The sequence below is a fragment of the Carica papaya genome, chromosome 2 (genome assembly GCF_054855325.1).
Source record: "Carica papaya isolate Zhongbai chromosome 2, ASM5485532v1, whole genome shotgun sequence".
NCBI classification, from domain to species: Eukaryota; Viridiplantae; Streptophyta; class Magnoliopsida; order Brassicales; family Caricaceae; genus Carica; species Carica papaya.
In genome coordinates, this window is record NC_142310.1 from 2,880,076 (window position 1) to 2,906,231 (window position 26,156).

The 26,156-nt window shown below is 33.9% G+C and overlaps 4 protein-coding genes and 3 non-coding genes across 10 annotated transcripts; 2 read left to right on the top strand and 5 right to left on the bottom strand.

The window, feature by feature from the left end:
• Positions 1-566: 566 nt before the first annotated feature.
• On the bottom strand, positions 567-5,573 carry LOC110819126 (neutral/alkaline invertase 3, chloroplastic-like). 2 transcript variants are annotated; one of them, XM_022048205.2, is made up of 8 exons: positions 5,435-5,573; positions 4,069-4,900; positions 3,149-3,314; positions 2,806-3,017; positions 1,552-2,045; positions 1,415-1,463; positions 844-1,200; positions 567-752 (listed from the first exon to the last, which is right to left on the bottom strand). In XM_022048205.2, the coding sequence occupies exons 2-7, from the start codon at positions 4,768-4,770 to the stop codon at positions 874-876; spliced, it is 1,950 nt and encodes a 649-aa protein (XP_021903897.2). In that variant the 5' UTR covers positions 4,771-4,900; positions 5,435-5,573; the 3' UTR covers positions 567-752; positions 844-873. The 2 variants fall into 2 exon arrangements, with proteins under 2 accessions (XP_021903897.2, XP_021903896.2); XM_022048204.2 differs by having other exon boundaries at positions 657-1,200.
• Positions 5,574-6,571: 998 nt separating this feature from the next.
• LOC110819167 (endoglucanase 14-like) lies at positions 6,572-8,657 on the bottom strand. Its single transcript, XM_022048254.2, has 6 exons — positions 8,432-8,657; positions 7,941-8,354; positions 7,655-7,738; positions 7,396-7,548; positions 7,028-7,309; positions 6,572-6,942 (listed from the first exon to the last, which is right to left on the bottom strand). The coding sequence occupies exons 1-6, from the start codon at positions 8,615-8,617 to the stop codon at positions 6,625-6,627; spliced, it is 1,437 nt and encodes a 478-aa protein (XP_021903946.1). The 5' UTR covers positions 8,618-8,657; the 3' UTR covers positions 6,572-6,624.
• Positions 8,658-9,604: 947 nt separating this feature from the next.
• TRNAR-ACG (transfer RNA arginine (anticodon ACG)) lies at positions 9,605-9,677 on the top strand. Its single transcript has one exon. It is a non-coding gene; the product is annotated as a tRNA-Arg (tRNA).
• Positions 9,678-10,267: 590 nt separating this feature from the next.
• LOC110819127 (large ribosomal subunit protein eL20) lies at positions 10,268-12,917 on the bottom strand. Its single transcript, XM_022048206.2, has 4 exons — positions 12,779-12,917; positions 12,419-12,534; positions 12,257-12,320; positions 10,268-10,830 (listed from the first exon to the last, which is right to left on the bottom strand). The coding sequence occupies exons 1-4, from the start codon at positions 12,791-12,793 to the stop codon at positions 10,489-10,491; spliced, it is 537 nt and encodes a 178-aa protein (XP_021903898.1). The 5' UTR covers positions 12,794-12,917; the 3' UTR covers positions 10,268-10,488.
• LOC148268669 (small nucleolar RNA SNORD14) lies at positions 11,112-11,231 on the bottom strand. Its single transcript, XR_015817449.1, has one exon. It is a non-coding gene; the product is annotated as a small nucleolar RNA SNORD14 (small nucleolar RNA).
• Positions 11,436-11,559, bottom strand: LOC148268670 (small nucleolar RNA SNORD14). The gene has a single exon (XR_015817431.1). It is a non-coding gene; the product is annotated as a small nucleolar RNA SNORD14 (small nucleolar RNA).
• Positions 12,918-13,280: 363 nt separating the features above from the next.
• LOC110819280 (cytomegalovirus UL139 protein) lies at positions 13,281-22,454 on the top strand. Of its 3 annotated transcripts, none has more exons than XM_022048409.2 (4): positions 13,281-13,403; positions 13,630-13,817; positions 13,929-14,091; positions 22,034-22,454. In XM_022048409.2, exons 1-4 carry the CDS (start codon positions 13,326-13,328, stop codon positions 22,235-22,237), a joined length of 633 nt encoding a protein of 210 aa, XP_021904101.1. In that variant the 5' UTR covers positions 13,281-13,325; the 3' UTR covers positions 22,238-22,454. The 3 variants fall into 3 exon arrangements, with proteins under 3 accessions (XP_021904101.1, XP_021904102.1, XP_088068791.1); XM_022048410.2 differs by having other exon boundaries at positions 13,941-14,091; XM_088212665.1 differs by lacking the exon at positions 22,034-22,454 and adding an exon at positions 14,192-15,205.
• The last annotated feature ends 3,702 nt before the right edge of the window (positions 22,455-26,156 follow it).

Sequence of the window (26,156 nt, forward strand, 5' to 3'; positions counted from 1 at the left end):
TAATTTCTTCATTTACAAATGGAATATATATACACATATATAGGTTAATCTCTATTGCTTTTGAAAATATATTTATTTTCTTTTTGTTTTTGATATTTTCTGTGGTACAGATTGGAAGAATGATTGTGGCTAACCCTAGACCCAGATGAACCAGAAGTTGCTGAATGCTATATGTTTAGTTTCCTTTATGAGCTGATTCCAAAAATTTGAAAGTTTGTAACAGAACTTAAGTTTTTTTTATGAGCTGATGCTAAGAACTAAAAACTTAAGTGTATAGTAATGCTGAATAAAAATATGAATTTGCAAGAGATCTCTTATCACTCTCTAATTACTTTCCTAAACAATTGCTTTATATACCACTTGAATTTTTTCAATAGATCTGAAATCAACTAAAGAAATGTCTTAAAAAGTTCTATTGTCAAGCATTAATTTAGATGGCACAGTAATGATTTACGAAACAGAAAAATATCATAATCAATTCAAAATAATTTATGAGATACAGAAAATGTTATAAAATCGAACAATGGAGTTAAAATAATGTAAGGTTATTCTTGATTTACAGTGAATTCTCTAAAAGAATTTCTTTCACGCCTGTAATACTATGTATATGATATTAAGTCTGTAAACAGGAAACAATTTGCTTAATCTCAAATCCATAAAGAAGTTTCAAGCTAATGCTAATTCTAAATCAACATATCATCTTTACATTAAGATCCTATGATACCCGAATCACTGCTCAAAAGCTTTAACCCCTAAATAAAATGAAAAATAAACCATTATTATCATCACCATTATACCTTTAAGTAGTTTAGATAGGTAAGTTGAGCCATAAATTGAAGTTACCTATCCTTGTCTGAAAGCAGCTTCAGAATCTTATATTATGTAAGTCTGTTGGGAGTTCTTCCGACCACGCTTTCTCTTGGGGTTAGCACTTATCATGCAAGAGAAGGCATTGACAAGCTCAGAATCCTCTTCAGTTATCAGAATTTTGGCTGCACTTGGGTCTGCAAGTAGAAGCTTAGCCACAAGGTATCCAGCAATTGACCATGTCTGGAATAACCGTGCTTGCTTCCCCATGAACCTTCCTTTTTTCGTGTCATAGTATTCAGGCCACTTATCTCTTGATATGCGTCTTTCAGCAACTTCAACAGCTCTTGCAGCGATTTCTGGTCTTTTCATCTTTATGGCTGCAACAGTAAGCTGCAAAAAGTCCATTGTTAAAATCTTAAGCCGCACTGCCAACATTTCTTCATTATTGCTATATTTTATAAAACAGCAACAAAGTGTCATATCCTATTGGATTCAAGCATGACAACTCAGGAAACTTATACCTCAATATAACTTCTACAAAAGGGTTTGGAGCAATGAACAAAACATTAGCAGCAGAGAGAATATTTAAGCATAACAAACTAACCTGCCATAGCAGAGTTGGCCAAGAACCACCATTGTGGTAAGACCAAGGCCTATACCACAGAAGGAAATGTAGTGAGAAATGCTGAAGATAATGAAGAAATAGATCATAAATAAATAATACGAGAGCACATATCTTACGTGTTTTTAGGATCACTACCAGTGATTATTTGCCACTCCTGACCTTCAAGAGCAGGATAACATATCTTGAATGGCATATCTGCTACCAAATCTGCCCATTTCGCTTCTATAAGATCCAGTATGGCATGTGACTGATCAGCTGTTGCCAGGCTGCTTACAACAGACCACATGTTTCCTAGAGAAAAAAATCGGAAATCCATATGTGCTGGCTGTAAGTTTCCAATTAGATAACCTCCTTTATTAGGCATCCATTCCACCAACCAAGGAGAAATTTGATCTGGGTAAATGTTGAACTTATTAACTGCATCATATGAGTACTCCTCAGTCTTGTAACGATAAATCTCATTCAGTTTTCGCAAATCAATCCAATAATACTCCCTGATGTGGAATGAAAGAGCAAGTAGGCGATTATTCAGTGCCCGGATAAGATCAGCTGATCCATCTTCTGGAGCAAGCATTTCACGTGCACAGAGTAAGGCAGAATAAAATAGTGCCTGCAAGAAAAAAAATAAGGATTAACTGGAGATACCACAAGAAAAGAACGTAAACAAATAAGATCTGTTAGTTACCAACTTATAAATTTAAATAATGGCCGATTCATGTAGGCTAGTGAGTCAGATCATAATCTGTTGTTTCCGCCAACATGTTACAAACATACTTCACCTAGTAATGCACAAACCAGATCTCCATGGTGTCAAACATGTAAGCTATGAACTATCTCAAAAAGCATAAGCTATAAACTATACAATCTCCATCATTCTGGGGAGTTGCACCATTCGGAAGCAACCAAAAATACAATGAATAACAATTCCAATAGTTGAACATTTTCTGAATCGACCAGACTGGAATCATCTACTTATTACACCTGCCAGAAACTCACTTGAGAAGCACCAAGTTATGATATCAATTTAACTCAAGCTTGTCAAGCACTTAATCCTAGCTTTATTTTCAAACTTCCACTATTGTTTGCCAAATTGATTTAGTTTTATAATTTCACTTCCAGCGTAGTTGCTGCAACAAGCCCCTATTACACCATGTGCAGAATTATTCTGTACCACCACTCTTTACCATTTCAAATGAACCATAAAGGCAATTTTTCCCTTACTTGAAATAAACAGTTGACGAGCACATATGGCTATTCAAACAACTGTTAGAACAAAAAAATGAATCTGCCCTGATGATTCTTTCATTTCACATAATAATTCCATAATCTAAATTAAAAAACACTATTTCAATACAAGGAGAACTAATCACCTGGATTTCAAGAGGATGACCATGAATTCCCATACGACGATCTATCATGCAAGAACCATCAGTCACCAGTAATGTAGGAAACATGTCAAAACCATCAGCAAGACAAAGCTTCAATATCATTTTAATTCCAGTTTGCACGTCAACTCTCTCCTGAACAGATAGATCCCCAGAGCACTTTCCATATGCACGTAATAAAATAATCCACCATAAACCTACAAAAGAAGTAGAGGTAAAAGGAATTACGAAAAAGGGAAAAAATGTAAAAACTTGGCATGATAAACAAACACAAAGCATGCATCATCTTCTGAACAACTTCTGGCATGATAGAAAGTTTGCCACATACCAGAATCAATTGGTGCAACACGGCCAATTGCTGCCTCTCCAAAATCAGGATCCAATACTTCTTCTGTAGCAGAATCATCACCATCCAAGGGAACAGTTCGCACCTTAAAACTGGCAGGCATCAACCCCTGACCAGGGCTGTAACAGTCCATCGTTTTTTCCCAGCTCTGCAAAGAAAGTCATAAAACAAAATATGCATCAATTATGTCTGAGGTAATCAAGCGGCTAGGATTTAATTTATCAGATGGTCATAAAACAAAATATGCATCAATTATGTCTGAGGTAATCAAGTGGCTAGGATATAATTTATCAGATGGCCATGGCCCCACCAGGGATTGCTCATATACAGATTTACCTAGTACTCAAAGCATTTTTTAAATTACATCAGTGCATGAGTTTCGTAGGTGCCAACAGTCACATTCTCGCAACCGTAAGACAAGTAGTCAATTTTATTCATAATATGGTTACATATCAAGAAGATTCATTAACATAATCATAGTCCTGCAAAAATATTATAGGAAAGGCACATGCTGTCTTGTGCACATTCAACCACACATAACCAGTTACTAAGCAATTTATGGAATTATCTTGACAGCCAGATTTGAAAGTGAACTCAATGACAGAGGTTTAACTATGTGGACTACTTATCAGCAATTAGATGGATGCTTATTTGAAAAAATACATTTCTTTTATATGATATTTTTTCATAAGCAAAAAACACCTAATCAGTAGAGGGATTTCTTGGAAAAACCCAGCTGAGATATGAACAACTAAAAGAAAGATGGATATCACGTGCATCTGTTGCACTTCTCAATTTGCAGAAACAAGCAAAAAAGTAATTTAGTCCAATCTGCTAGATGCAAATGATTAATTGCCAGAATAGAAGGCAAATATGATCCTGGTCATAAAATTTCACATTACCTGCAACTGAAGGGTATGAAGGATGAAATTCCGAACAATGTCATACTCTCCCTTCAAAAGAAAGGCAATGCCAGAAGGTATAAAGTCACGGATAAAGACCTGATCATAATTCAACACATTGGAACTAGTGGGATCATTGGCGGCAATAGTTCCAATAGGACTCCCACAATAATAAACCACAGAATCACGCAATAGGTCCCATGCTTCATCCTCAATAGAATCTACAATGGCCTTCCGAAAGTTAGTAGTACCTGGTCCAGCTGTACCATTAGATGTTAAACTCTCCTTTTCCCGTTTCAATTGTTTAACATCCCCGAATTCCAGAACATTTGGTGTGTTTACCACATTATTCAAATTTAGTTCCTTAGCGCTATCCACAAACCATGCTCCATTTCCTTCTGCAGTTATTCCCCCAAAATTTTCAGCATCTTCACATTTGCAACTAAGAAGTTGGAACCTGTCAGTGGTTCTATTCCTATGCAATCCACTTCCTAACCCCTTAACTAGTTGGGATCCCCTGGAACCCAGTGGTGCATTAGGACAAATGAAAAATTGTATACAACTCCGTGCCCTTTTCTTCGAAAAATTTACAGCACATTTAGGATGAAATCTTGAATCCAATTTGCTAAAACATGGATCAGAACTGAAACGACTGGGAATAGTTCCAGATAAAACTGGCAGAACTGCCTCAGAAGTTCCCATAAACACAATGCTAATCAAATAAATATAACCCTATCAAAACTAAACCCTTCTTTTATCAAACTGAACCCAAGAGATTCCTGACTCAATCAAAATAATACCTTCCTCCACTTCGGTTTCGAGATTGATTAACCTTAAATCAGAAAACAAGCAAAATAAACAAATCAAGGCATGAGATTCACTGCAAGTATTTTAGTGAAAACTTTCAACTAAATTAGACATACAGCCCAAAAGCAAAAAATTCAACAATAAAAATAAAAATAAACTTTAACACTCGATGAAGAGTAATGAAATGATGCCACAAGCATACATAATAAATCTCTTCTTCCCCCTTCACTTTCAGGAACCACAGAAGAATTAAGAATTATCGTCTATACCCAGAAGACATGTAATAAGAGTATCCAAACGGGGAGAAAAACTCATCAATAGCCAAAACCCAACAATTATTAGATACCAATACAATTTTTTTTAAAGGAAAACAACCAAGTAACCAGTCAATTCAATGACAGAACTTAACAAAAGTCCTATTAATTGGATCATTCATGAATCAGAGACTCCAAAAGAGAAAAAGAATATCACAGCTTAAAATTCAAACCCAGATGAAGAATATTAAAAATGAAGATACTCGAAAACTAAATCGAGAAAATAAAAGAGAAAAAGTGCATACCTGGTACACAATCAAAAGTGGGTTTGTATCCAAACGATGTTTGGGAGCAGAAAAATCCGGAAAGAAAGAAGACGATGTTGTGTGGTTTTAATATATCCACACAATCACCATTAATAATAATATAATTGTGTGTATCGTATTAAGTTTTGTTTTGGCTAGCTGTTTTTTTTCAATTCTAATTCTAATTCTTCTTTCATTTTTCCACTCTCTTTTCTTTTTTCCTTGCTTTTTCTTTTCTGACTCATATGGTTAAAAATCAGCGAAAGACGGATGTGCAGACGGAAGAGATATTTTACGGTGAGCGAGAGCACACTGTAAATTCATGCACCCTCCATTTTCGCCAATTCGCCATTAATTTATTCAACTTATTGAAATAAATAAATATATATGTATATATACAATTTCGTTCACTATATTTAGTTTGAATTATATGACCAATAATATTTCACATCAAAAAGGCATATAGTTTATAGAAATAAATAAATTATTAAATTAGTGTATAAAAATTTAATACTTATTACAATTTAATTTTTGATATTTTTCTGTTATAATATAGTTTCGTTAGTTTTTTTATTTATTTTAGACACTCAATTTTTTTGTTTTTAATAAAAAATTTAAAATAATTAAATTATATTTAAATATTTTTAAAAAAAATAACTCAAAAGATAATTTTAATTAATAATTTAATAACAATAAAAAATAAACTTAATCTTATTATTAATCTATTAATTTAATTAAGCAAACAATATAATTCTTTTAAGTTATTTTTTAAAAAAAACTCAACATTATTTAACTATTTAAGTTTTTTCATTAAAAATTTTAAAAAAATATTGTTTAAAATAAATAAAATATTAAAAACTAAATTATAATAAAAAAAAAATATTATGAAATAAATTATAAAACATATTAAATTTTAAAAATTAATTTAATAATATATCTTTTATAAAAGTATATAGAGGTTCAAATGTTATCACTAAAACTAAATAAAACAGAAGAAAAAAATTACTGGATTATTGTTTTTTAAGTTAATGAATTTTAATTTAGGTCATTAGTAATATATATATATATATATGGATAATTTTAATATATATATTAAGAAATTTATATTCATAATAATTCATGTATACATAAGGAGAACCTACAAATTAGTGATGAAATATTTTTCTGGTGGGTAAGTAAAATAAATAAAATTAAGCAAGAGCAGCCAAGACACCAACAAGAGGTGCAGTGTTTGCGGTGGCTGGTTCGGCTTGTTGGTAATTGGACCTTGAGTCATCGAACTGGTCATTTTCGTCCGGACCACCCACGACGGCTCCGTCAAGTACATTCGGGTTCGGAGCATCTTTGTTGAACCACAAGTCGAACCCTTCTTTGCACCCCACCGAATTCCGGCTCCTCTTGATGGATACGATCGATGCTCCTCTGTGATGTGGTTTGCTTGGGTAGTTTGATCCATATCCAACCATGTAGCTCATTTTCTTTGGATTCGAACCCAGTATATAATCCACCTATAAATATAGATCTTCATTAGCATATATATATATATATAATAGGCGGACATTAAACATATATATGTGTATATTGTGTGTGTACCTGGGATCGAGCAAGGTTGAGGAGATCAGAGGGGTGAAGAAGGCCGGAGGGACAGGGGAGCGAGGCATGGGCGGCGGAGAGATATTGGGAATAGACGGTGGCGATGAAAGTGGCGGTGGAAGTGTACTGAAGATTATTCCATGGCATAAACCAAAGCAATCCTCCCGCCGTCTTCTTCACGTTGCTGTTACCTTTTTGAGCGCAAGAGCATATGAATTGCTCCACCTGCTTCTTGTACTGACCCAGGTTCCCTGACTCCTTCACTTTTCCTTCCAATATAAGCTGCAAATATATATATGCACGCAAATTCATATATTGATCAATTACTATATATGTTTATGTTTACAGAGATGGAGAGAGGGAGGGACCTTGGCGACAAGTGCCTGTGCACCAACAAACTTGTCATCCCAGGAGAAGGAGGTTCTGGTGCCGCCATTGTTGGAAGCTTGAGCCAGAAAATCAAGGTATTGTTGGTCGTTAGTGGCACGGTGTAGCCATGCAGCAGCCCATAGCAATTCGTCCTGTCAAACCCGATATAACTACTTATACCTACATCCAAATATACACATACATATATATATATATAAATGTATCTGTATATATCGATAGTCAAGTGTAAGTACAAACCTCATATCCACTGCTGGAATAGAATTTCCCTCCAGAAATACTGTTTTGGTAGAGACCAGGGTGAGCACGAGCAAACTCGAAAAGCTGCAAACGTACATTAATTTTATTTTTAATTAATTATATAAATTGAAATTATATGTTATATAAATTCTTCATTATTTGTTTTTCACACAAAATCTTCTAACAAAAAATAATTTCTAGTATTTTTATTAAATTTTTTTATGTTAAAAAAAAGTATATCATCTGCCTAAATTTTCAAAATCTAATTATATATATATACACATACCTGTTTTGCATGGTGAAGAAGAACGCGAGAGTAAGACGAATCAGATTGAGAAAACGCGACGGAGGCAGCAGCAAAAGCAGCGGCAGTTTCACCGGCGAGATCGGCACCAGGATGTTGATCGTCGATACGGTAAGACGGACGGGGAGTGGTCATATCCTCCGGCCTCTGCCAGCAAGCATGGTCGGAATCTCCGTCGCCGATTTGGCCGTAGAGGACGTTCGGCTGGGGATGAGCCTTGATGAGGTAATCAGTCGCCCATCTGACGGCTGTCAACGCGTGACTAAGCTCTCCGTTTGCCTTCAGTTGGTTCTTCATCTCCACCGCGCTCCATGCAAGCATTGTCGTCGTGAACGCCATCGGAAATCCAAACTTCACGTTGTCGCCGGCGTCGTAGTATCCTCCGACCAGATCAATCTGCACGACGTCGTATTATTAATTTATTTCTAATTAAAAACTAATTTGATTAATTGATTAATTACTTAAGATTTTACTTTATTATCTCCGCCGTCTCTGAGGGCGGAATCTCCACGCCACTGCGCTCTCTGATCGGAAGGCAATTTCCCAGAACGTTGAGCCTCATAATAAAGCAAAGATTTGGTAAGTGCGGCCTTGTAATCTACAGAAACCACTCCATGAACAAGACAAAATGTGATTAGCAGTAAGTTAATTACCGCCATTATCAGAATTTTATTCAAGCTTAATTACAACACAACACAGCTCTATCAACTTGTGTGTGTGTGTGTGTGTATATATGTGGGTATGTGTATTAGTCAATATAACTTCCTAAAATCTTCGCACGTACAAATTATGGTAATTATATCGTCCAGTTAATAATTTTCCCAAAAAATACAAAACCTAATAATATATACATATATATTTTTATTAATGCAAAATCCCAATTCCAAATATTTGATATTGTTTGTAACTCTGTTTGATTCACCTCGTTATGGCATTAATTTTGACGTGTTAAGGAATTAATTATTTCCTTCTTATTTTCTAGACCTAATGCATTTATCACAATGATTAGTAGCAATTTAAGTTTATAAATGGTCTTCAGATTAGAAGATATCTTCTTGCGGATCATATACAAAATCGTTGCTGATATGGGTCTCTAATGTTTTGACAAATTTTTTATATGTCAACGTGATTTGTAGCAAAAATTAATCAAAAATCTGGAATTAACCTCAGATTTAATGAGAATTTTGCCGTTAATTAATTATACTAATTATTATTTTTTTTTTTAATGGAAGAGTTCGTAATAAACTTAAGCATGATGGGTTCAAAATCCCAATAATTAATTTAGAATTGATCATCTGCAGCTCTAAATATATGATTGCCGTTGAAACGGGATTCATTATATTTGTATTTAATACAAATACTATTTTAGAAAAAATATATAAATAATTATGTTAGTAATTAAATTCACAAATCTATCTTTTAATGATCTTATTATATATGCTTTAATTACATATAAGTTTGTTTGCTTTTGATGTAGGATTCACTTTCATCATAATATATACATACACACTAACTTTTCATTACGTTACTCGACGACAATCAAAATTTATTTTTTGAATGAGATTCCAAATTAGTAATTAACAAATGGTATATTCTAAAGGTTAAATATTCATTATTATTAATAACTTGGCACTGAGAGCAATCTGGACTTCATGGCCCAATGGATAAGGCGCTGGTCTACGGAACCAGAGATTCTGGGTTCGATCCCCAGTGGAGTCGATTTTGCATTTCCCTTCATTTTTTTCCTCTATATTGATATGAATTTCTATATATTTACGTTAGTTGGCTACATATAAAATGATAATATAGTTAGAAATTTCAAAATATTATTTTTAATATTTTTCCGAAAAATCATTTCATTTAATTTGATTATTCCATATTCTGAGCTTGGAATTCAATATCTTTTTCCAAATTAAATCTAAATTGAACAATTTATACATCTTACTAAATTTGTATTAATCTCGATCATTATGGTAACCATAAGGGCTACTCTTGGGTATATTTCCTTTTCTCAAGGTCAATCTATCATTTCTGGTCTGGTGTGATTTATCAAGAAAATCAATTTACATCACCATGAATTCTCAAAAAGGAAGAGAATATTTATTATAATGATGATGTTTTAATTAATTAAGGAGATCTAATGAATCAACATATTTATTACGCTGTGAATTTTGCACAGGACCTACTAGGAAGATGGCCTGTACTACCTCAATCGCCTGTGTAACTTCACAAGAACCACATCATATATGCAGGATCACAATTAGCACCCTAAGGATATAAATAAAGCAGAAAAGAAAATTAGAAATATGTTTTACCCAAATCCAGGAAATCTCACATTCAGCTCTAATTACCAGACCAGAAGAAAATCAAATGACATACTATATCTGTTTTAGAAAGAGAGAAATTCTAGGGGGGGAGGGGAAAACAAAAATATTATCCAACAACCAAAAACTTCCACAATGGTTTCTACCAGACAAAATTCAGAAACACACCGAGTGTCGCCCCTATGCATCTCTTCATCCACATAGAGTTACATAAATAAGTTGGGCCTTGATGCCTTGTATGTCGTCTTCAACTTCCTAGATGGGGGTCTGACTTTCTTAAACACCAAGGGGAACTTGATTTTGGAATTGTGGAACTGCTTAGTACTCTCCCTCTTGCAGAGCTTCGCTGGGATGGTGGCAGTCTTGATAATTTGGATGCAAGGAAACCTTACCCTGTGGCGAGATGCCATCTCAGTGTACATCTGCTCCACAGCTCCATTCAGGGTGGTGTCCCGGTATTCCTTGTACATGTTGTGGTACCCTGTTCTGCTCTGGTAACGCAGCCAAATACCATAGTTGTTGATCTTGGTTGGGTTCTTCTCGAAAATCTGCAAGTGATCCCAATGGTTATAGATCGGGTGCAACCAGAAGATACTTGGTTTAACCAGTTCTTCATAAAACCTTCCAAGTTAATCTCACGGACCAAAGATAAATGCATTTAATGAAACACATCAACTAATCATGCATCTCAGCAACCAGTCCCACAACATATAAAGCATAAATGGAATATTTATTTTCTAATAGACTGGATATCAATAATTAAGTCCGCATTCTAGTTTAAATATATAGAGCCTAGAGGTTATTCCACTTCAGTGGGATTAAGTACAAAGATCTCAGACATCCAAGGATTAAAGCAGCATTGGCTCTCAAGCCAGGCGATGGCGAAAGCCCTTAGGCGGCCACTGCGAATGTTTTGAGAAACAAGCCTTTGGAGCTGTCATCATTGAGCATATATAGAAGACAAAGAATCTAATTCCTCTTCATATGGTAAAGAAGCACCACATAGAACTAACAATAAGAATAAGCCAACAAGAAATGCCAGATCTATACACCCTCAATGGAGTTATTAGCAAAAAAAAACAAAGAGAAAATGTACATACAACGTACAGCACTTATTAAAACTAGCAACTTTTTTGCATATCAAGGGTACAGAGATCTCAGACATCCAAGGAAGAATTAAAGCAGCACAAGCTCTCAAGCCAGGAAAAGGCGAAAGCTCTTAGGCGGCCACTGCGAATGTTTTGAGAAACAAGCCTTCGGAGTTGTCATCATTGACCACATGTAGAAGGCATGAATAATCGAGTATTCCCTTTTTATGATAACGATGGCACTGTATAGACCCAATGATATGGATAAACGCCACTATTCAGAACATCAATTGACAAACTGAAAGGTAGAAAAACATCTATGTAAAATACGGCCTTTGAAGTTTTCATTGTCAACCAAAAATAGTATATACAAAGCAAGCCTCCCTTCCTGAGCACAAAGATGGCATAACAGATGAAATCATAAATCATCAAATTGCAACCACTGTAACCACCAATAGATGTCAACTGACCATATGTGAAAGAGTTGTCACATACTATAATCACTAAAATCAACTTTTATACAAGAAGGTAGAAACCATAGACTAACTAGCTAATCATCAACAGAAAAACTAGTGGATCATCTGAAAAATTGTTGTCTAAAAGTCTAAATTATAAATCTGTAAATGCCAATATTCAGTAAATAAGGTTAAGGAATAAAAGAAAGGTTCAGCCAAGACTAAGACAGATTGGATGGAACAATGACTTGTAAGGAACTATAATGATTTCACCTATATGATTCACAGTTCAACCACGTCTCTTTCAGACGTGAGAACTTATTTTTTTAAAAAAAAATTCATCTTAAATTTAATCTGCATTTGAGATCCTATGCCCCTTTCAAAATTTATTAGAGCTATGGAGTATACAGAAATGAGGCATACAAAATTACCTCGTTGATAGCAAGCATTTGTCCATTGCTCTTCTTCACCTTCTTCAGCTTCCTCAAAAAATACCTTAAGCGAATAAACAACCATAGTGACAACCTCAGTATCAAACTCTAACCCAATCAAATAACGCTAAACTAAAATGTCAAATCACCGAAGTCACTCACCAGAACTTGGACTTAGCACGAACCTCGTTCGTGGCCCAAAGCTTCATACGGTAAATCTTGGGATGCTCATCAGCTTCTGATGGCAGAGCTCTCCCGACAACCTGGTATTGGTGAAACTGCACGCCAACACAAAAACCAGATATCAACACTCCTATATCGAGTTTAACAATCAAATATAAAAGATAAGAAAAGACTTAATCCAACCAAAACCAATTTGTCTGCCATATTTCTCAGCAGCCAAACCGAATCTAGCAATATTTGAGCGAAATAACACAGGAAAAACGAGAACGATGCGTTAACTAAGATATAGAGAAACGAAGGAAACAATAAGGGTAGATCTGCAAATGGCAATGAACTTACCCTGTAGGCGACCATTTTCTTCTTCGAGGAACTAGCAGAAGATATCGGCAGCCCCCTCTCAAACCTTCCCTTCGTACAACAACTAGGGTTTGATCAACAACGAATTGTCCAGGGTTTTTCTCTTTTATATAATGTTATAGCTGGGCCTGGTTGCATCAGCCTGTAACCGAATGGGCCATATTAAAGTGGTTTGCTAATGGGCCGAAGCTCAGGGTGCCAGGGGTTGATTTGAAAAACCCTAGTTTAATTTCATACTTGGTCCCTAATTGTTATTTTTATTTTCAAATTACTCCCTTACGGTTTGACGTTTAACACTAAGGACCCTAAATGTTTCTATAATTTATATTGTAGACCTTCATTTAGTTAATACCGTTAATTTCATTAAGATATGACGTGTCATATCAAAATAAAATAAATACGTGGTATAATATATTATTAAATAAATTAATTTTTTATTATAAAATAATTATATGATATTTATAGATAAAACTGATTATAAACACTAAATAACCTCAAATTTTCAGCTGCGTTTTCTTCAAGAGCAGCAATGGCGCTCTCCTCTGCTTTCAGAGAGAGGCTTCAACACATGGAACAGACCAGAGATGAACGCCTCTCTCATCTCCAGGTATTTAGGTTGCTGAACAAAGCCCTATCTCAATGTTTGATTCCAGATCATCTGACTTTTCCATTTTTCCCTATAGCATGAAATCTTCTTCTTTTTTTTTTTTTTTTTTTTTTTTCTTTTTTCATCTCTCTAAGGTTGCGGTTGTTTCTTCATTTTCTCGGCCACCAAACAGCAAAAGAAAATGCGCTCTCTAGAGATACCTAATTCGCAATATGATGTTTTACAGGCAGAGAGAGAATTGCAAAGAAACAAGTCTCAGGTTTTAGCTTTTAAGCTCGAGAACATTCGATCCATGGAGCGAAGGTGCTTGATTCTTGATCGACAGATCGCGTTGCAAAACTTCAAGATCTCAGCCCTCAAATCCGAAGTCGAGAGCCTTGACTCTAAATATGAAGCTATTTCACAAGAACTAAGGTAGAATTTTTGTTACAATATCAATATAATCTATTTTATCCATGTGAAAAAATGTCAGTGTTTTTTTCTTAAATACATTCATTGAATTTAGATGACTTCAATTGGGTTTAGGGTTTTAAATAGTGAGGTGGAGGAGCTTGAGGAATTTGAGGAAGACAAACAGAGGTTTTATGACTTGAAAACTTTTGAGATGAAAGAATTTAAGCAAAATGTGGAGAATTTTAAAGCAGAATGTGGAGGGCGAGTTGAAGAATTGAGAGTGAGAGTAAATGAGGTAAAAAATGAAGTATTGATTAAATTCTGCAATGCATACTGTGTACTATTTGTTTGCTCTCTGTTCATTTCAATGCACATTTCATTTGATGTTCATCTAGGTGGGTGCTTCACTTCACAAGGGTTTTATTACGTTGCAGAGATGAAACTATAGAGACATAAGGCCCATGTATTTACATAGAAACTTATTTTGTAAATTTATATGTATTTTATTCATAAAATTATAGAAGCTAATTAACAAGGAAGGGAATGAGGGGGAAAATTATACAAGTTATTTTGCTTGTGCTTTGATTATACAAATATGAAACTCTTTCAAGAACAAAAGCACACATACAAAGCCAAAAAGTATTTTCACGAATTAAATGAAACCTTACTAACTCTTAACTTGTATTAAGTTGTGAAGTCACTTCAACATTGAGAGATTTCTCATGCATATTAATTGAGAGATGAAGAATCGGGAAAGAGAAGAGCATCATATTGGGAAAGAAGAATGAATTGTTCTGCATTTAATGAGATGGGTTGAGTACTTATATACAATATCTAATCCTGATTAGTTACACAAATGAAAATTAACTAATCAGCTAACCAAACTACTTAAACTAATTACAACAACTTTTTGATTGTAGTGCTGACTGGATAGTTTGACTTTTCTAGCTGCTGATTGTACATATTGATTGATTATACTTTCTCTTAGCCCCCCTCAAGCAGGGGCATACAAGTTTTGTATACAAAGCTTGCCTATGGCTTCTTGAAATGTTGGAATGGAAAGAGCTTTTGTGAAACAATCAGCTAATTGATGGATTGAAGGAATAGTTAATAAGTGTATAAGGCCATCAGAAAGTTTTTGCCGGATGAGGTGGCAATCAATTTCGATGTGCTTTGTACACTCATGGAAAACCGGATTTTATGCAATTCGGATGGCAGATTGATTGTCACAATATAATGATGTCGTCTTATAAGGAACTTGTAAGTCTTGTAACAGGTACTAGAGCCATTGAATCTCACATGTAACTGCTGTCATTGCACGATACTTAGTTTTTGAAGAGGATCTTGAAATTATTTGTTGTTTTTTAGTCTTCCAAGATATTAGTGCGTCACCTAGAAAAACACAGAATCTAGTTGTGGATTTTCTTTAGTCAATACAAGATGTCCAATCTGAATAACTAAATACTTTTAAATGTAAAGAGTTTTGAGAAGGGTAGAACAATCCTTGTCCAAGTGTACCATTTAGGTACCGAAGAACTTGATGAGCTACTTGCAGATGCTATTGTGTCAGGCAATCAAGAAATTGTGATAGTTGCTGAACTGCAAATGATATATCTAGTTTTGTGTTAGTAAGATATAAAAGTTTTCTAACAAGATATCTATATGAAGTAGAATCAACTACTGATGAACTGTTTTATTTGCATAATTTGCTTGAAGGATTCATTAGAGTAGGTGTAAGTTTGCATCCTAAAAAATCAGTGTCACGCAGCAAGTCCAAGGTATATTTTATTTGGTATATGTTGATTCCTGTAGATAATCTGGTTATTTCCAAACCTATAAAAAATTTCAGCTCACCAAGGTTCTTTATTTTGAACTTATCATGCAAATAATTTTTGAAAAGTTATATTTGGTGCATATAATTACTTGCAAGAATAATATCATCAACATATATGAGTAGTGTAATAAAAGATGAATCATTGTTCTTAAAAAACAAAGAAGAGTCAGAATGGGCTTGCTTGAAACCTTGAGTTTTCAAGGCTTTTGTGAGTTTAAAATGCCATTGACGGCTGGCTTGCTTAAGCCCATAAAGACTTTTCTTTAGTCTACATACTTGGTTCTTTGTAGTGGCTTGAAAATCAATCGAAGTGTCTTGTACACTTCTTCATATAGGTCACCATGTAAGAATGCATTATTAATATCTAATTGATGTAAAAACCAACCTTCCGAAGTTGATACTGCAAGCAATGTTCTGATTGTTGTCAATTTAGCTACTGGAGGGAAGGTGTTTAAAAAATCAATACCTGACTGTTGGGTGTATCTTTTTGCAACCAGTCTTACTTTGTATCTTTCAATAGATCCATTAGCTTTTTTTTTATTTTGTAAACCCATTTACACCCGATTGGCTGCTCATTAGAAGGCAAACTTTTAGTTCCCATGTATTATTTTGTTCCAATGCCTTAATTTCAGTAAGCATAACCTCCTTCCAACAAGGATGTATGATGGCTTCACTGTAGGTTTTGGGTTCTATTTCATGTTCTATTGCAAGAATAAAGGATTTCTAGGTATTGTCAATGTTTTTGTATATAAGGACATTTGAAATATTGTGTGGTGTAGATGAACTGGATTTGATTTAGGATTTTAGACCATATAACTGATAGTCCTTCAAATAAGATAGTTGCTTTAAAGGCCTATTAGAACATCTATATGCTGAAGGATTATGCATGGTATTTTGGTTTAGATTTGAAGGAGGTTCAAGAGACTGGCGTATACTAGTTTACTGATTAGTATCTACAGGTCTATATATATCAAGTATATTATGTTCTGATGGGTTATGGTTTTCAAACTGTGTGGGCTGGGTATATGTATTAGGTATGTGAATATGTGTATTTTGTGTAACATGATGCTCAAGTTCTGTTATATCTTACTCTGGGTGTTGTGTTATGGCTGGTACATGTATAAAATCATAATAAGATGCAAGAGAAGGATCAGAAGTATTACCAGAAGTGATTAGCTCAGTGTAATTGTCATGAACACCATCATCTTGAGAAAATGTAGACTTGAATCTGTCACTATTAAAATATGTCATATAAACATCAGTATGAAGTAAATCTGTATTATTTAAGTTTATAGATTTAGTGGAGGCAAAAGAAAAGACCGTTTCAACAAATTCTACATCACGGGAGACAAATTTTTCAAGACGTAAGATCATAAACTCTATATCCTTTTACATTTGAAGGATAATCCAAGAAAATACATTTTGTAGCTCGGAGATTAAATTTAGAACGTTGAATGTTGTGAGTAGAAATAACACAAAGACAACCAAAGACCCTTAAGTGATTGAATTTTGGTAGAATACTGAATAGCATATCAAAGGTTGTCCTATTGTTGATGATTGGAGAAGGCATACGGTTAATGAGATAAACTGTATGAAGGACACAGTCTGTCCAAAATTTTACTGGTAAATGAGCTTGAAATGGCAGTGCCCTTGCTACATTCAGGATATGTTGATGTTTCTACCACATTGTTTTGTTGTAGTGTGTAGGGACATGAATTTTGATAAATAGCTCCATTCTTAGCATAAAATTTTGGCATATTGAATTCTTTGCCATTATCCAATCTAATATATTTGATTTTCTTGTTGAATTGCACTTCTATTATTTGAAAAAATTTGTAATGATCTTTCTTGCTTCTCACTTTGTCCTCATGGGAAATAACCTAGTATATCTACTCATTCATCAACAACAGTGAGGAAATAATGGTGTCCATACAAAGAAGCAATAGAAATTGGACCCCATATATCAAGATGCAACAAATCAAACATTGTTCAGTTTTTGAATTACTTATTGGAAAGGGAAGCTTTTTCTATTTTGCAAAATGACAAGTGTCGCAAACAAAGTAAGGACTAGGTACAACAAAATTATCAATTTTATGCAGTGTATGAAATCTTGACAAAGAAAGATGTCTAAGACGGAAAAGCCATAGAGTTTGGCTTATAACCAGGTGAATACCCGTGCCTTTTGTAACACCTATCCACTATATGTCTAGTACGATCACAGTGTGTACATATAAGTCTTTTTGTGTTTCTCCTTCCAGTATTAGTGAATTTCTTGTTTGTAATTCCATCGGAGTTCCCATATGTATATATATATATATATATATGTATTCTTTGTTTATTGAGCACTACTTGCTCATCTTCTTGTATATAAAATGTTTGACTTATATGGGTATGAGGGTGTCCTAGCATCTATAGCACTCTCATGTTGAATAGCTAGGGCAAAAACTTTGTTGATGTTTGGTAAAGGATCCATCATCAAGATTTGGGTCTTAACTATATTGAATGTTTTGTTCAATTCCTTTAAAAACCTAATAATCTAATCTTCATCTTGATAATTCCTAATAGAAGGAATAGCATTGTAGATACATTGCATTTGACATGTGCAGCTAATTATTGGACGCAAGTTTATTAATTCCTCCCATTGAATCTTCATTTGTGTGAAATACTCTGTAACAGAGTATTTCACACAAATGAAGATTAAATGGGAGGAAATGTTACAGAGTAATTTTCTTGTTTTAGATTTTGGATTTTTTCCTATAAGTTCAAAATTGTAACTAAATCTCCCTATGAAAATCGATCATGCAAGTCCTTCCAAAGGTATTTTGCAAGATCAATGGAGATTACATTATGTCCAATTGTGGGTGATAAAGTCCTCATTATCCAGGAAATGATGGTTGTGTTGCACCTTTCCTAAGATTTATATATCGGATCGGTCCTATTCAGGACTTAAATTGTTCCATCTGCGAATTTCAACTTGTTTTTAGAAATAAGGGCTTTCTTCATCGCCAGAGATCTAGAATAGAAATTTTTACCTGTAAAGATTACAGAAGTGAGTTGGAGAGAAAGATCTTCACTTGAATGCAGGTAGTATGGATTAGCATATATCTCTTCCATTATTGGCGAATCTGATGCAGCAGATGAAGTACTCATGCTGAATGACATGTGTGGATGAGTGAAAATCTTGGATTTTTTCTTCTTCCGTTTGAATCTTGACGAACTGTAAACCTACGATTTTTCTCCTTTTGTTTCTTCCTGTTTCCCAAGGAAGTTGTGTAAAATTAACGAATCAGAAGACTCAATCCAACTCTGATACCATATTAAGCTCTGAAATCACTTCAATATTGAGAGATTTCTCATGCATATTAATTGAGAGATGAAGAATCAGGAAAAATAAGAGCATCATATTGGGAAAGAAGAATGAACTATTCTGCATTTAATGAGATGGGTTAAGTATTTATATACAATATCTAATCTTGATTAGTTACACAAATAAAAATTAACTACTAGCTAACCAAACTGCTTTAACTAATTACAATAACTTTTTAACTGTAGTGCTGATTGGAGAGCTTGACTTTTCTAACTGCTGATTTTACTTTCTATTAACTTGAGAAGTATATTTTCTTGTTTTAGTTAAACACCTTTAGGGTTGAGAATGCTTCATAAGTGTGACTTTTTTCTAGAAATCAATGGTGTCAAGGTTGTCTCAAATTCCTATTAGTTTAGGACTTCTAGTTTGTCCAAAGCTTTCCATTTAGTCTTGATTCATAAAATGAAATGAATTTTCTCTATAAATAAGATTTAGTTGTAAAGATTTTGGTTTTGATTTATAAATTTGAGATTCTCATTACTTGATTAGAGTACAAGTTTTAGAGATTCAAATGTTAAAATAGGACAAAATCCCATGTATAGTGTATGATTTCCTGGATATCATATGTACATTTATATGTTGAAGTTGTAAGAGTCGGATCCGAAATTTAGTTCGGGATTAATTTTAAAAAATTAAATTAATATATAAAAAAATATAAATTTTAAATTTGTAAACTTTTATTTAATGTAAAATTAGGAAAAAAAATAGATGGAGGATGAAATTGAAAATAATTTTAGGAAAAATAGGTAAACATTTGGGTTCGTGGAGTATTTTTTAAAGAAAAATCGAAAACTGGAGGTCAAAAGGTAATTTAAAAAAAATATGTCATGTAGAACCACCTAGTCAGTAGTCCTGACGAACTGGAGCGCGTCGCGTGGTAAGGCAAGCTGATTCGGTGCCACGCGGGAGATCATGCTGGCAATCTGTGTGCCCGCAATTGGACAGTCCGGATTTGTTTCTGCGTGCATGGACGGTCCGGATCCGTTCTCTCATCAGGCGCGATCGGATGGTTGCGATTAAATGCGATGAATGGTTCAGATTCGTTCTATCTTTAAACGCGATCGAATAGTCCATATTCATTTTCTCTTTAAACGCGATCGGACGGTCGAGATCAAACGCGATGAACAGCCCAGATTAAAGGAATACGTGTATAAATATCTCACTTCACACCATATCCTAACCCTAGCCGTCAGCGTCCCGCCAGAGAAGAAGAACCAGTTGCCGGAGAAGTGAGCCAATCGTCGTCCGCTGTTGCGCCGAAGCCACCTCCGATTGCCAAAAAAGATTGACCGAAGAAAAATACTCAACTGCGAATGTGAGCCGGCAGAGCCGCCGCACTGAAAAATTTCTCCATCGGTGAGTTTTTATTTTTCGACTTTTTCAGTCAGCCGAAGCCTCTTAACGTGTTTTCTCGCAGTAATGAATGTAAAATTGACCGAAAATGGTCAGTCCAAGGCAAACCGTCGTCGCGGGCGGCGATGCCGTCTCCGAAACACAGCGGTTCAGCCGTGCTAGAATTCTGAAATTGGCCGGAAAAGGTCTTTAATACCAATTTTGGATTTTTTTGAGGTATTTCTAAATACTTGAAACGTGTTTTAATCTTCAAAGAAAAATTCAGGAAAACCAAGGACCGCCAGTAGGTGCAGTTGAAAGTTTAGTATTTCGGACACCAATTTTGATAAGAATCCATCACCTTATTCTCTGTTATGAAATTGAAGTTCAATTATAAATAATACAGTATTTTGTGTAATTTAGAAAATTTTGATAATTAATTATAGGTTGCTAATGGAGCGGGAACCGATTATTTATTACTATTTGTCCTGTTTTAATTGATTGTTTAATCTTACAGTTTTAAATGAATAATAATACATTATAATTGGTAAGATGATTCAGTTATGTTTTTTTGATGCATGTATTACTTATTTTGCGTGATTTACAATTAAATTGTGAAACTGAAAATTAAATATAAACGGAAAATTGTTTGATTAAGTGAATGAATGAATGGTAGGCTTACTGGATATCCTGAAAGATGGTGGACGGATCAGATACATAGAGAACTCTACCGTGAACTAACACATCATACCGGACGAGGTATCGAGGATTGGTATTTTGGCGCTTATACCGAACGGGGTATGGGTACGACCCATTTTACCCTCATATCGGATGAAGTATTGAGGGATGGTATTTTTGGCGCTCATACCGGATAGGGTATGGGGACGGCCCGTTTAACCCTCATATCGGACGAAGTATTGAGGAATTGTATTTTTGGCGCTCATACCGGACTGAGTATGGGGACAACCGGTTACTTGATAATGTTGAATAAAGGTTTACGCGTAGTGGGAACATCCATATGGACCCTCATGTATATCAATAGGTAGATAAAAATGAAAAGTTGTTGTTCTGACTAATTGAAAATGAGATTATGATATTGTTTATGTTATTGTCTCTATAGGTCGGTTTTGAAAATCTCATTACGGTAAATATGTAATAAATAATTTTATTTATGATAAATAAATTTACTAAAATTAAGAGTTTCATTTGTTGTTTTCATGATTTTTACCAACCATCATTTCTGTATTGGTGAATAGTGTGACATTCTTACTGGGTTAGTGTAGCTCACTCTTTCATTAACCATTTTAGATCAAGATGATTAAGATCCAAATCCCGATCCACAAGAGAATTGCAAATAAGATGTCCAGTTGTTTACTTTCCATTTATTTATTTGATTTTTCGTTTATTCTTTTAAAATGGTCATTTCTGTAATTCTATTTGTTATTCTAAATTATTGTATAAGAAATGTAAACCCTAACTTTATTATTTCACTTCCGCATTTAATTTATAATTTATTTTCTTTTAAGTTCCTGGTCGTTACAAAAGTTATATACATAATAAGTCATTTAAAGTTTGTTACTTTTTTTTCTTTTGTAAGTGAAGTTTATTGCCTTTTAACAACATTATCATGAAGTTCATTCGATATCGCATGATGTTAGTTTCTTTGACAAGTTTCATTAATCTTTATTTTGTTCATCCTTTCAGCTCAAGTCAACGTTAACCAAACTTCAAAGTAGTAATGGGTCCTTGAATAATCTTGAGATAGCTGCTGCTGAAACAAGCAAGGCCGAACTTTTAGCCATGAAAGAAAAGTTGACTCAATCAATTTGTGTTAATTACCAAATGAAAGCACATCTCCAAAAGCAGCTTCAGGATATGTTGATTACTGGAAGTCCAGCTGAAGTTTAACTTCTCTTCATCTTAGGTTTGCAGAAAATGAAGGTGTAAACGCTGCAGATTAATGGAAAAACTTTCCAAAGAAGCCTGGTCCATGGCCTATGTTACCACCTGAATGAAGACCGAGGAGTATGATTAAATTTCAGAATATAAACTAGAAAATGTTAAGATAATCGAGGTCGTGTTGCTTCCAACTTTGTATATAAATGTAATTTTCCATGTCCACCGATCCAATTGTTACCCTCTACTCTATATATAAATGGGTAATGAAAAAAATATTTTTCATGGAAAAAAGCTAAAAGAAGCATTGTCTTTGTATATAAATGCTTTATTTGGATTGAAAACACCTTTTATTGACAGTTTAAAACATCTAGAAAACTTAACTTGTTTTCAGAAACCAGAGGACTGTGTTTTCATACAGATTATTGATAGTGGATTCTCATCTTAACAGTTTTAAATGGCCAAAACAGCCTTCTCCATCGAATACAAGGGAACCTCATGCGTTGAATTTCCTTTCACGGTACTTTGAAGTGTTGGGACGAGCGATTTGTGTTCTACAATTGGTTTTCTGATTTTCTAGGTATGTATGTGTTCTATTTTTATATATCTTTTAACCAAAACGTTCTAATTATTGATTTATATTGAATAATTTATTATTGTTTTATTGATTTTATTAATTATGAATTTAATGAATTCATTGATTGTTTAATTTATTTTTTATTGATTTTGTTAATTATTTTTAATTAAAGAAAACAATTTAGAAAGAAAAAAAAAATAGTCTTATTTGGTTAAGTCTCAAGTTCCAATTTCAAAGTTTGAGGGTTGCCAAATTTTAATTTTATTTAATTTGATTTGATTTCTCAAAACTGATGACCACCTACACATTTAAAATGTTGAGTGTTCATTTTAATTATCACTTATTTATTCGATTATAAGAAAAGGGAAGAACAAAATCGGAGAAATAGAGCGTCAAATGAATTATCACTTTTGACTAACTTGTTTTTTGAATTTTTGACTTCCTTTAACTTTATTATATTCGTAGCTTTCTTTTGCTTATTGAGGAAAAAATTATCTACTATTACAAAAATGTCTACTAGTCAGTGTGAAAGCTAAGAAGAATAGATAACATTAGGGAAGTTATTCACAAAATAATTATATGGTCAAATCCAACTGATAAGGTACAACCTCTCTTTCAATAAGGGATGAATTTTTAGCTATCACTCATATGATTGGATACTTTCCAAGTTATATCTAGTAAATAGTTATACTAACTCACATAAAAGTAATAATCATATCTAATTATTAAAATATAATTATTAAGTCATCTGCAATGAAATTGGGTGTAAAATATAATTCTATATACTTACGACCCTTATTGTCATATAGTAAAAGTTTCATATGAAAATCAATTTATTGAGTTGATCTAGTGATCTATTCATTGAACAGACTAAATAAATATCAAATTAGATCAAACACTTCACCTCTTTCCTCCAAAAAAAAAACACATATCATATATTAGTCTCTCTTGATTTAGTTGTGTTCATGCCATATTAATTCTATAAATTGTTTTTGCAAACTATGTTTACATATAATATGTCATGTTATCATAATCTCATTATGGTAATATTCTAACCATATAGTTTTCGGACATGTATTATTTGGCTGAGACACAAAAAATCACCTTGTATAATATGAAAATATTTAAAATTTTCACCATATCATTTTTGTGTTTAAAATTTTCCTTGTACTTTTAAAAATCGGACAAAATTCACTCTCTTTGTTAATTTTTTATCACACTATTTGTACATGTTGACTTAACATGTGACATATCAAGATGCACATACAAGGAAAATTTTCATATTTTAGCCAATAATAAAAATACCAGAATTCTTCTTCAACTATATGATAATATTCGAAATTTCTATTAATCTTTTTTATCTATAAAAAAATTTATTTTGAACTTTCAAAATTGAGATAAAAGTTTGCATATATGTTAATTTTCAATCATGTCGTTTGTGCATGCAAATATAGCATGTGACGTGTCAAACTACGTATATATTCATCTTGAAGTTGTTGGAGTGAGCACTATTTTATTTTTGCATCATCATTCATATTGTTATTTTTTGCATAACATTTAATGTGTCTATGGTTTGTTAATACTATCAAATGGGAACTTTTAAACTTTTTTACTTCATAAATTTAAAGTTTAACTAAACACTTTTCCTTGAAATTCTTTCGCTTGATAGAAGAAAGTGCTTTTATGTGTGTTGCTTTAGCATTACTAATCGATTTAGTTTCTCAAGGTTGTTGAGAGTCATAACCTTCTCGAAGAGCTGTTCACAGGGTCTTGGGCACTCGCCCTCGCTCGAAAAGGGTGTTGTCAACACGTTTTGGCCATTGTAATAGAAATGACAACCATTTGGGGTCATGGTCATAGTTTCGCTTGCTCTATTGGATCTCATCATCATAAGTGTGCTTGTGCAATATGTCAACTCTTTTCGTTTTAGGGTGGGAGTTAAGGTCATTTTAATGTCATCATCAATAAGGAGTTGCTTGAAGTTGGTAACTATATTGCAACCACATAATTTTTTTTTTTAATGCAAGAGGGAGCAAATCAAAACAGCTAAAAAAATAATCAAACATGGGTGTTACACAGTTTGGGACAGGAAACATTAATGATGTTCTCGCGAAAAATGCATAGGAGCCCAAGCAGGAGATGCAGTAAAGAGTGGCCTCCCATAGAACCGTCATAAGTCAGGTTCGCCAGGTAGTTGGCACCTTTGCTACCTTCCCGATATATACATTGTATCTTTATAGTTCAGTCTTTCATGACTCAAGTTCTAATTGCTAACAGTAGGTTAGAGTTAGCATTTGTGTCAACTATCTCATTATTGATCACCTTGTTCAAAAGTTAAACAACGAGAGCACTATCCATCTCTATGATAACACGATGCGATCCAAGACTCCAAGTAAGCTCGAGCCCCTCCAAGGCTCCCCATAACTCTGCCTGGAGAATAGAGCAAGACCTAATTTTCCTGAACTGCCTGCCAAGCCAATGTCCAACATTATCCCTACCCAGCACATCCGCACATGCAATGTCATTGCTCTCATGGCGGGCCCCATATGTGTTGATCTTGATCCAGTCTAGGGAGGCATATTCCAATTGATTAGTCTTTCCTACTTCTAGCTGTGACAGTCCGACAAGTTAGATCTTAGGCTGGAGGCTTGGAATGTGTACTTAATCATCCTAGAAGCTTTATGTCTCAACTTATCCACACTGAGTGGTTGACAATTGAAAACTAAGACGCTCTGTTGCTTCCATAATAACTAGCAGATGATGCCAAATACTGTCCTTCAATCCTAAAAGGAAAGACACCAACTATATTGATTATGTAAGTTGGCACAGACCTAATCGTCAAAAGGCATGCTGAAGAAAGTGTGAAATCTTAAAATGACAATAATATGAACTCTTGCAGTCTCATCCTCGTTGTTACAGGTGCTAAGCCATATACATTAGCGTTTTACATAAATCTAGGCGCCTATAGTTCCTTGAGCTGCGACAAAATACCTTTATATTTAAAAGAATGAAGCTTCCTGGACTTAATGATGCTTGTTTTAATTCCCATATGACAAAAACTCTTTAGGGACATCAAAGGGAGATAAATAGAAACTAGGTAGTATTGCAGAAATAGAGATATATTTATCTACATCTTAAGCACAAAGTAAAAATATTAATTAAAAAATTAATTTACTAATTTAATTAATTAGTTAAAATTAATTTACCAATATAATAACACTGTGCCAATGTAGCAACCACACAGAAAAATTTAAAATGAATAGGTATATATATATATAACTTGACATTTCACGTATTATGTCAGCATGCACAAATAATATAATTAAAAATTAACTAAGATAAATTATTTTGTTT